Genomic DNA, 11,591 nt, shown 5'->3' on the forward strand with positions numbered 1-11,591 from the left:
AATACTCATTGAAGGAGTGAATGAATGGGGAAGCTTATTCCCAGGCCCTGAGTGTGGACTTCTGGCAAGGGAGACTTACAAATGCTGGCTTGGGATCCCAGCCACCAGATCTTTAATAAGCCTCTGATCCCTTCGCGAGGGTGGCAAAGCGAACTGAGCCTGGCCCCCGCCCACTCGCCGGACCCAGAAAATAGGGGTCTAAATGGCAAATGCATCCAGGGCTCCAACTCTCCCAGCAGCCTCCAAATGAGCTGTCGGCCTTGGACAGGCGTCAGCCTAGGCCAGTCCCCTCCCGGAGCCCCGCGGCGGCCGCCTCATGCCCTCCCCCGCAGCCTGCAGTTCCCCGGGGCGGCGTGGACAGCCCTGGCCTGCCAGCTGAGCCCGTGTGGGCGGCGCGGGCAGGAGCCGCCCCACGCGCGTCCCGCTACGCCAGCTCCAGATGAGCCGCTGCCGGACCCCGGCCGCCCGCGGAGTTGGCCGCGCGCGCCCCGGGGAGCGCAGAGTTTGGAAAGTCTTCGAGAAGCTTCAGAGGAGGGAAGGGGGTGGGAAGAGTGGGGGTGCAAGAAAGAAAAACCCGCCTCTTGCGAGTTGAGCGAGGAAGAGGGGGGGAAAGGCTCCGAGTTCCGCTTCCTGAAACGCGGGTGGGTAGAGAAGGTTGGCGCGGGGAAGACCGGCGGGACGCGCGCCCCGGGCTGGCGGCGCGATCGGCGTGGCCGGCGATGGCCGGTGAGCGGACCCGCAGGTTCACCCGGAGCCTGTTGAGACCTGGGCAGGCGGCCGAGCTCCGGCACAGCGCCGCGTCCGCAGCCGCGGTGGCCGTCAGCAGCCGGCAGCAGCAGCTGGTGAGTGCGGCGCGTCCTCCGCGCCTTCCCGCGCGCCCCGGGCGGCCGGGGAGACCGAACCCGGCTTCCCCAAAAGCTCCGCGGGCCCAGGTCCCCGCAGCTAGCGGGCTCTCGCCTCCGCACTCCCTCCCCCGCCGCCTCCGCGGGCACCCCCGGCGCCACCTCCGAGAGGCAGCGACACCGACGCTTAAGGACCGGGGGCGCGTTTGGGCACGCGGGACGCTTAGAGGAGCAGCTGCGTGGGCAGCAGAAGCGCAGCGTGGGAGAGGATATTCAGGGGCTTTAACCCGGGAGGGGACCGGAATGCACCGCCAGTCACACTGGTGCTACGTGATTGGAGTGCCAGCGACCCCGGGTGGGGTGGGGGAATCTACAGAACGGAGCCCCTGCAAACCCCGGGGTCTGCAGGTCTGCGCGTCTCTCTCACCCTCCAGTGACCAGACGAGTGCGCTGAGAGAGAGGGATGCGATCCGTGGTCCTCGCTCTGGTTACAGCTGGGGGACCACCCCCCACCCACGACCTTCACTATCGGGGAAATAAATGTACTTGGAACAACCCTCCCACTGCAGGGTAAAAACCCACAAACCACATAATACTCTTCCAGAAAGGGCTGGGCGAACACAGGCTGGAGGAGACATGGGTCGTTAGGTCTCCAGCGGTTTCTGGTATTTTTCTAAGCTGTTTTTCGGGGTTCTCCCGCCAGCAAGGCTCTACTGGTTACTTCCTTATTGAAAAGCCTGCTAAGTGTTGGGTGATTTCCGCGGGAAGTCCCTGGGGCAGCAGCCAGCGTCTGATGCTCGGATCCTATCCATACCCACCCAGATGTTGCTACGTTGCAGTAGGTGCCATACTGCAGGGGAGAGGCAGCAAGAGACAAATCAACTCTAATGGGAACGGGAAGTGAGTGGGAACAACAGCCTCACAGCAAGACCGGGGCTCAGCAGCCGCGCTCTTGGCCTGCCTTTGGTGGACCGGAATCCGGGCTGTGTGTTTCATTTTCTTTTCTGCCAGTAAATATCATTAGGAACTAAACGGGTCTTTTTAAGAGTGTGAAAGTGTTACTCTCGCCAGTTACCAATGAAGAGGGCGCCAAAAGCTGCCCAGAGCCAGTTCCCACAGCCAGGACCATTCTCTAAAGCCAGAGGTCGGAAAGTTGAACAGAACGGAAGCAAATTGCCTGGCAGAGGCAAGAGGCATCGGACGCCCAGGGGGTGTCGAGAGGGCGGGGGTGATTGTGGTGTGACACGAATTGGTGGCCAGGGTGCCTTCTCTTGCACTCACCACTGGTTGCAGTCCACAGTTACCCAGAAGTGGTTCAACTGCTAGCTCACTCCCTGCCAGGGGCAGCATGTGGTCCTGCTATCAGCGTGCGCATTTTTCAGGACAGGAAATACAAACTGTCCAAAAGAACATTCGAAGAAAAGATTCAATTGGAATAAAAGTAGAGATAAGAAAATCCCCAGACAGTAGTAGAAAGTACTTTTTACTTTTGAGTGATCATTCAGGATTGTGGTTTTGTCATTTTCTGCCATTCCCTGGACAATATTTTGCAATTGACTCATTGGACGGAATCTCACTGAGGATCTGATAAGAGACACACAGCGTACAATTGGAATAAACAGCTTAAAATATTGTGGTTTTTAAAAGTAGATTCTCCTAGAATCTTTGTAGTACTAGAATTTCTGTAAAGATTATGTATCTCAGATACCCTTCTACACGCACCCCCCCTACACACACACACACACACACACACACACACACACACACACTGCTTTCTCCAAAATTATGTCAGATTTGAAATCCTAGGGTATCTTGTCAAAATGAATAAGCTCACTGTCTTGAAAACCGGTGAGGGAGTGGAGATTCACTGGCAAAGGTGGTCCTGTCTCCCCTTGCTTCCCTTCAGCACCTTGGCCAACACTCCTAAACTAGCTTTTGCCAGGACATTTCATGTGATCTTACACATCTAGGCAGGCAGTTTTGGCTGCTATTTTGGCAGCAAGAACACATGTGCTTTGCATTTCATCCCATCGGTTAACTCTTGAAGGGAAACAGCAAAGTGATGAGTTCTCTGAGCTGGCACCTGAACTCAGTGGGATTCCGTGGGGGTAGAGCATACCTTTCGAACCTAAAACCTTGTCACTGGACTACGTGGTAGAGACTAATCTTAGCTTATAGTGATCCAATCCCTTAAGTCTCTTTGTATCTGCTGCCTCAAGTTCTCAAAGCATGGCTGTCAAGGGAAAAAAAATAATAGGATGAAGGGGAAAATATTATGGGTATCCCACTTCAATACAGACTCGTAGAACTTCAGGCATGGTTGGAGCAAGCCATCCTCTATTGCAAGGTATTTGAAAGACACCAGAAAGTCCTTCTGAGAAAAGCTAGCCTACTACTAGATTTATACAGTCCCCTTTCTGAAATCCCTGTTTTGTGGACCCAACCCCTCCAGGGCATTACAGAGAGATTGCCATAGGGTTTGAACCCTGCTCTATCTGGAAAGTTTAGATAAAGTTTTTAGGTTAACAAGGTAGTTTTGGTGTCTAAGAATGGGATATGTATACAAAGAGAGAGATAAGACAGGAAGCCTTCAAAATGTGTTTGAATATGGAGAGCAGAGATCAAGGAGATGCTGAGTGAGGGTAAAGACTGGGAAAGCCAAATTTCAAGGTAGTTGTTGAGGACAGTAGAGGTGTATGCCAAAGCAAATTTGATTTCACTTTTTACCCGAGAAGCTGTATGTGGTAGGCTTATGTACTTGCAGACTCCTCCTAGACAGGACCCACCTTATTCTTCACCCCTCCCAAGAAGTTATGAACACAAACATACATTTCAAAAGGAGAAATCTTTGCTCCTTCATTGTCCTAAAATTCCCCATAGGAAAAAAATGAAAGACAACCAAGACCAATTCACAGGATCAAGTCAAGTTCACATAATTTCCTGAAATCTCATTCCTAATTGTTTCATAAAGCAAGCTTCTTTGGGGTAGAATCTAAGCTCCAAAATGATTAGAAACATTTGTCTCATATCAGATCTAGAGATCTGATTGGCTGAATATACATACCATGTTGGTTTCAAAGTTATATTGCCACTAATTAGAAATTTCTTTTTTGATAAGAAGCTCATCTTTTAAAATGAATGAGGAGTATCTGTAACATAGCATGAATTAGTTCATTTAATAGCATTCTATAATTAATTAAGCTATGCAGTTAAGATTTGTGCACTTTTCTGCATATATGTTACATTCGAGAGCATTTAGAAATACTTTTTTTTAAAGTGTAGGTTAACTTTTTGCAAACACCCCACCAGATCTGCCAGTTTGAGAGAAATAGTTTTATTTACAGAATGTTGTAAGTGGGTTTGTGCAATAGATGTCTTTGGGTAACCAAAAGTATGAGAACTACATAGAGTCAGATGATGGAAAGGAAGCATTTACTAGAGATCAGATAATCATTTCGTCAGTTTTGGCCTAGAGCTTTTCATCTATTTCCTAGACTGGAACTTACCCCTTTAGTTACATGCACTTTGTAATGCCTTTATAATATTTACTCTATTATTATATAAAAACTCCTCTGCAACTCATTTTTAATTATATCCAATTTTGTTATTAACTTCTTTAAAGAGAAAGCATCCTGCCAGAAGTGATAATACTTAACCAGTAAGTTTTCTCCCTTCCTAACCACCCAGAAAGGGTAAGGCGTAAAGAAAGGAAAGTATTTGTTTCAGTAAATTCCATTTCCCTTCTCTGATGTTTTCTAACTCTTCAGACCTCCAGTAATACCACTTTTGATATTTTAGAAAGCTTTGAGTAAGATGTGGAACCTTTGACCAACCAAAGAGCTTTGATTGAGAAGTAATGACTATGTAAACATGTTTACTTGAGCGTGAGGAATTCCTAGAAGGAAGAACTTTCTCCCCTCTGAACTTGGTGGCATTCAAAGAGTTGAGAGTAGGAGGGATTTTTTTTTTTAATTGAGTGGGGGATACTGGAATTTCCCAAAAGTCATATGCTAGATGCAGAAAGTGATATCAAATGAAAGTGAAGTACTTGCTTTGCTGTCACCATCGAGATTTAAAAGCAATATGCAATATACAGACCTGCTTGTTTAGCATTCAGCGCACGGTCTTTTCATTTTGTTGGGATTTTTTTCTTTTTTTTTGCCAGAGCCTTTTATGACAAGGGTATTTATGCTTTAGCAGAAATCACACGTTTATGTTTTCATATGAGGAAAGTCCCTTGACCTTTTTGCCTGGAGAAGAAGTCAACACAAACTTAGTTTACAAGATCAAGTTCGAATGTTACTGATTGTGTCTGCCAATATTTTTTATTTCTCAAGGGCACTGGAGAAATAACTTTGAAAATAAATAGTAACAACAAGCGGGTTCTAGAAAAACTGAAAGATTGAGTCAACGTGTATGGTTTTGATAATCTTTTTCTCTACAACCGGGTTCTCTAAGGCTAGCATGGAAAAAGAAAGCAATAATGCATCATCGTAAACCATTTGTTAGGAATATACAATGTGCCTTGCATGGTGTTAAGCATTCTATTTAATTTTCAGAGCAATCATTTGAGGAAGTTATTATTGTTGCAAAATACAGAGGAGGCCAGTGAGACTCAGAGGGTTAAACCTGTTTCTCAAAGTTAAGTAACTGACATAGGACCTCTTGTGCATTTTGAATAGAAAACTGGAGGGCTTACTTTCCAGTTTTTTAGCTGCTTCCAAAAGCATCTCCAAATTGGTGGATGTGAGTAGTTGACACTAGTTGGTGTTGCCTTTTGATTTACCCAAGATGCAGTTCTACCTAAGGAACAGGAAAATTGTTCTTCCCACTAGTGCTTCAGAGTACCTGTCAGTATTCACGCCAGTCTTCCCCTGAGGTTAGTAGCAATAGCAGAGGCTGTTCCAGGTACCCTTAATAATAATAGGTCTTCCCAAGGCAACCGGAGTATCAATAGTTAAGTCTTTAAACTATAAACTCACTCAGCCATCCCCATCTCACCTGTCTGGCAAAGTCTTAAGAAAATTGTGAAAGGTCATGAGGTTAATCCTCCTTCAATATACTTCAAAACTGTCTGCTTCTTCATTCTCAATTGCTTACCCCACTATAGCATGTATCTGAAATTTCTCAATTCATTGTGTCTTGGAGCATATATTTCCATTCAACTGAGTTGTGCTGGGATTCTTTTTTCACATTCTATCTTATTTGAAGGAGGGACTCTAAGTATCTTACAGAAATGCATGTGAGATGGTTACAAAATATAGTAAGGGGAGTGAAAGCAATATTAGCCAGAAAAAAAAAAACAATATTAGGAAAGTTAGATGTAATCAGGTGTAGGTCATTGGGACCAGCAAATAAAATACATCATTTTTAAGTCCTATAGTTTTGTTAAAAGTGCTTATTGGTAACCAAGTCAAAGAGAAAAACACCATCAGCCATGAGATTTAAGAAGTCCATTAGATAAATGAAAATTTGCACTAGACATATTCAGCATTAACTTGTACTGAAACTTAAGAGACAAGATAATTTTTTTCCTGGGGTTTTTATAAACAGTAGCATGGTGAGACAGCGTCTCATCATTGAGAGTGTTGGCCAAGGACCAGCAACATTAGATCACGTGGTAGCTAGCTAGAAATACAAAATCCAAGGTTTCACACCAGATAATGCATTTTAGCAAGACCCCCTAGTGATTTGCAAGGACACTAAAATTTGAGAAACACCAAAATAACCTACATCTTCAGCCATATTTTCGCAGTATTTTATTAGACAAAGTCAATTGATGAGGGTCTAATACAATGTGGTCTATTCTGCAATTATTTGAAAGTTTCACTTAAAGCAGTGATAAAGTTTAGACCACTTAGAAATGAAAATGGGATTTGGTTCATTGTTAAATGGCTTTAAGGAAATCTCACTTATTTGTGTTATATTCTCTCCTCTCTCTACCATCTAGCCCCTCAATTGTAGTGTGAACTTAATTTTCCAGGTTAAGAAAAAAAAAATTCCATAACATACTTAAATAATTGCTATTAAAAATAATTGCTATCAGCAAAAGTTCTCACCCTAGGTTGTAGGGTGAGAGTTCATACCCTAAACATGTGTTTCAGAGTGAGATGAATACTACTCCTCCCACAGAGAATTTTTTAATACAACTACTTCAACCCATGAAAGACATGTGTTATGAACTAAATATTTGTTTCCTCTCAAAATTAGTATGTTGATGCCTTAACCCCTATATGATGGTATTAGGAAATGGGGAATTTGGGAGGTGATTAAGGGTAGATTCGGTCATGAGAGTGGGCTTCTCATGATAAAATTCATGGCTTTCAAAGAACAAGAGAGAAAGATCATCCTTTTTGTGTCATGTGAGGACACAACAGGAAGGCAGTCATATATGATCAGAAAGGGAGCCTTCACCCAGAACCCAACCATGCTAGCACCATGATCTCAGCCTCCAGAACTGTGAGAAATAAATGTCTGTTGTTAAAGACACCTAGTCTGTGTTTTATTATTATGGCAGCCCACACTGACTAATACAACACACAATTAAGACAATTCCTTGGTGTCATATAGATCTATATTGACACCATATTGAGTGAAACCCTTAGGGATTTGAAAACAATGTTGATATCAGAAAATCCAACTGCTAGAATCGGAAAATCATGAAGATGTTTTTCTCTCTCACAGTCATTGAAGCCTTGAAAAAGGGATGTCTCTTGAATTCATGCTTGAATGCCCTAAGAATGGGTTTTCATGGAGTTAAAGATCTTGATTTCCTCACATGCGATAATGTGGTCCATGACCTCCTTGATGGGCTGTCCTTCACCACCATCTTCAGATACTCTTTCCTTAACTATCTATGTTGGAGTTCCATTATGCACTTGTAACAATTTGGCCATATGGAATTCTAATGGGTGGAAATCCATATTGGAAATGTCAGAGCTTGTGAGTCTGAAGATCAGAATTTCAAACCTGGCTCTGTGGCCCTTGATGAAGTCCCTTTTTTTTTTTTTTTTTGAAGACTCAGTTTCCTGATCTGTGAAATTAGGGGTTTAGGTGATTGGGCTCTTGACTTTGCCACTTCTCTGTCCCAGAATTCTCACAGCTTCTTCTTCTCATCCCTCAGATTCTCAGATGTCACCTTCTCAGGAAGGCCATCCCAGATTACCAAGAGGAGGGTGAGAGTTCATACCTTAAAGATGTGTTTCAGGGTGAGGTGACTGTTAACCCTCCTACCAGAGAATCTCCCACCAGGCTCCCCACTCTCAACATTCTCAATCTCATTGCTAGGCTTAGCTGCCTCCAAAGCTTCTACCACTATCTAATCTTTCTATTGATTTAATTTCTTGTTTGTCTTCCAGCCTTCTTGCCTGGAATATGAGTGCTGTTGAGAAAAGAGAACTTGTCTATTTCACTACTTTTATAGTGCATTTGCTATTGGAAAACAAGAAAGGGGGATTCTCCCTTCTCACTGCACATTAGTTGCATAAGGAAAATCAGAAGAGTGGGCTGAATGCACACTACTGAAAGGTTTCAGTTGAATCATAACTTTAAAACATCCAGGTTGCTAGCATTTGATAATGATGGCCCTGTGTCATCTTCACAGTCTACTTGTAAATCTTGGTAAGCTTGGAAATGCAATCCTGCAGAAAGATATTGGGCATGTCCTGTGTGCGAAATACTATGCTTGTGCCGTCTCTTCTAATCCTCGTAACAACCAGATAGCAACAGGTTGGTATTCTCATGCTATAGATGAGGAAAGAGATGCTTAGAGATCAGGAACTTTCTTCAGACCAAATCATCCTCAGTAGTGAATCCAGAGTCGCAAGCGCACAGTCTGACTCCACAGCCTTTTCCTCCTGACTACTCTGTAACTGCCTCCCAGCTCCACTAGCCAGGAAGGACCTCATTAAACATGCAGTTTGCATCCATCAGAGAAAGCAGTGAAAGGAAACTCTCAGAGTACTAGTAATAGGAAGAGTTTCTAAAAAAGAGTTTCTTGACAAAAAAAAAAAAAAAAAAAAAAAAAAAAAAAAAAAAAAAAGAACTATGGCTACTTTTGCTCTACTTAACATAACAGTCTTTCATTTATGACATCCCAGCAACCCAGGATATTGGGAGTGACACCAACTTTGGACACTGTTGCTCAGACGTTTCCGAAGAGCAAGACTGGCACGGAGTGAGTTAAGCTTTGCAAACAAAGGCTCCTTCAGCTGTGAAAGGGGCATTATTTGATTCCTCTCCTTCTATAGAAATGTATTTCTGGCAAGATAAGCATGGGTTGGCGGGGGCTTTTTGTTGCAACATTAAGTTTGTTACATTGTCTCTTGTAGTCTTGATTTTGGTGTTCTTGTTTACAAATAAGAAGGCTGATGGTTCTTTTCTTCCCCCTTATCTCTCACAACGGTGCTAGCAGGCTGGAAATAAATGCGATCGCTCCTGTTTGCTGGACTCAAAATGTTGACCTACATTTAATGATGCAGAAATAATAAAATTTAATGAATGTGACTGAGTTAGTGACAATAGAGAAAAACACTTACCTTTGAAAATGTTAATATTTTGCTGTTGGATTAAAGTGAAAACATCTGCCTTGGAGATGAGAAGAATTAATAGTCCCAGTCGGTGTGGTGGCTCACACCTGTAATCCCAAAACTTAGGGAGTCCAAGGTGGGTGAATCACCTGAGGTCAGGAGTTTGAGACCAGCCTGACCAATATAATGAAACCCTATCTCTACTAAAATTACAAAAATTAGCCCGGCATGGTGGCACACACCTGTAGTCCCAGCTACTAGGGAGGCTGAGGCAGGAGAATCACTTGAACCCAGGAAGGGAAGGTTGCAGTGAGCCGAAATCGCGCCACTGCACTCTAGCCTGGGTGACAGAGCAAGACTCCGTCTCAATAGAAAAAGAAAAAGAAAAAAAAAGAATTAATAGTCCCAAATCATCAAAAGTTCCTTTAATTTTGGTGTCTTAAATGTGAAAATACTGTTTTGTTTTTCTAATTCAATTTCAGCATACCTCCTCTCAGACACGTTGAGAAGCTAGGCAGCTCTTTAATTTAAATTAAATACCAAAATGGCAGAGTTTAACCATAGGATCTGAAAAGAGGTCTATTTGAAAAGATGACACCATTTAGGATTAACACAATGAGCTTTTTCTCTCATATAATTATCTTAGTAATTACCAATTTAAATGACTAATTGAGGCTGTCAAAATGACCAGTGACTCTTTGGCCTTTCAAATTAAACATTCTATAAAAAGAACACAGGCATGAACATTTGACTTGGCAAACAAGCAAACAAAAAACTTAACAAGATTTACAGTGCAATGAAATATGATAATTAAATTATTCTCAAACACTCATTGTTTATTTGATTAGCTCTTAAATGTCCCTTTGTCACAGCTCTGTAGAATGACAAATGGAAATCTATTGCAGCTGAGTAATCTTCACAAAAACGAAAGTGAGGTCGGAGCTCAACTTTTTTGAAGATAATGTAAATATGGAGAACTAATATTTAAATACATTTATTTTTTGTTTTTTATATTGTTTAAAAATTGGACGCATTCAAAGGAAGTTTTATTTTCAAGTGAAAAAATATTTAAGTTTTCTTTAAAACATATCTTTATGGTGAGCTATAAATTTGTCCTATATGAGAAACTACTAGTAATAAAGTTTGTTGGCATACCAACGGGCAGAGATAAGATGTTTTCAGAACCTTTCTGTTTTCTAACAGCGGAAGTTCATTCATTAACTTCCATTTTTTGAAGTCAAAAGCCATTATGTGGCTTCTGTCCAATGAATTTGAAAAATGTATCTTTCTATCATTAGGAAGCAGTGGTTTCCAGGCAGTGTAACCTTGGCCAAGTCTTTAAGCTTCGTCGAGTAATCAGTGTTTTTGTCTTTAAAACAAGAGAGTTGGACAGCAAGACCTTCAAGAATGCTTTAGTCTTAAAAATCCAGGGAATTCTTACCCTTTTAAATGGGTTTTCATAGAGAATTAGGATAAAACTTTTCTCATTTTAATAAGATGGTTATTGATTAAGATATCTGATTTTAGCAACTGAAAGACTTGTTCCTAATAATCTATGACCAAATTTGTATTTCACTGATGAAGATGATAGCATAAAAAGTGGTTATTTAAGAATGCAGTGAAGGGAATGGCTGTTCATATATCCTGAGGACAGAGTTAGGGAATGGAGATTGGCAAAAGGACAGCCAGTGGTGGCAAAGGCTGAGCAAGTCAGATTCTTCTGATGTTATTGAGCCTCAGAGGCAAGCACACAATTCCATTTCCTTCTTTCTTAGCCCGAAGAGAAGGGTAAGCCCCATCTGCAGTTGCATTGAAGTCAAAATGTCTGCCTCAGAGATTAGAAGAATTAACAGCCCCGGCGGGGTGTTGTGGCTCATGCCTGTAATCCCAGCATGCTTTCCAGTTCCCATGCTGAATGTCTGTAGTTGCAGTCTCTGGCTTAAGGTCTGTGCCAAGTTGTGTCAGCACCCACATGAACAGAACATACATGAGCAGAGGGTTTGAACTGTGCTACCAGATCCTGCCATCCTTGCCTTTGAAAAAGTAACAGGAACCTCTCTTTTTCTAGTTCTATGTCTGTCCCTGGTTTTTGTCTCTGCTTCTATCACCTCCTTCTCCCTGCTAACACTTGGGAAAAGTAATACGATCTGTCCTGGACCCAGTGTGATTTCAGTAGTGCTCAAGATTACACATCTTCCTTCGGTCTGGTGCCCACATTGTC

The 11,591-nt window shown here is 42.8% G+C and overlaps 1 protein-coding gene across 2 annotated transcripts in view; it reads left to right on the top strand.

The window, feature by feature from the left end:
• The first annotated feature begins 588 nt into the window (after positions 1–588).
• Positions 589–11,591, top strand: part of DOCK10 (dedicator of cytokinesis 10) — a 278,160-nt gene continuing 267,157 nt past the window's right edge. Inside the window, exon 1 of one of the 2 annotated variants that reach the window (XM_074398952.1) lies at positions 589–842. In XM_074398952.1, the coding sequence (XP_074255053.1) occupies positions 720–842 (123 nt within the window). In that variant the 5' untranslated portion in view covers positions 589–719. The remainder of the gene's footprint in view (positions 843–11,591) is intronic. The other variant, XM_003925467.4, reaches the window with a different exon arrangement.

This window comes from Saimiri boliviensis, chromosome 5 (assembly GCF_048565385.1).
Source record: "Saimiri boliviensis isolate mSaiBol1 chromosome 5, mSaiBol1.pri, whole genome shotgun sequence".
In the NCBI taxonomy this organism is placed as follows: domain Eukaryota; kingdom Metazoa; phylum Chordata; class Mammalia; order Primates; family Cebidae; genus Saimiri; species Saimiri boliviensis.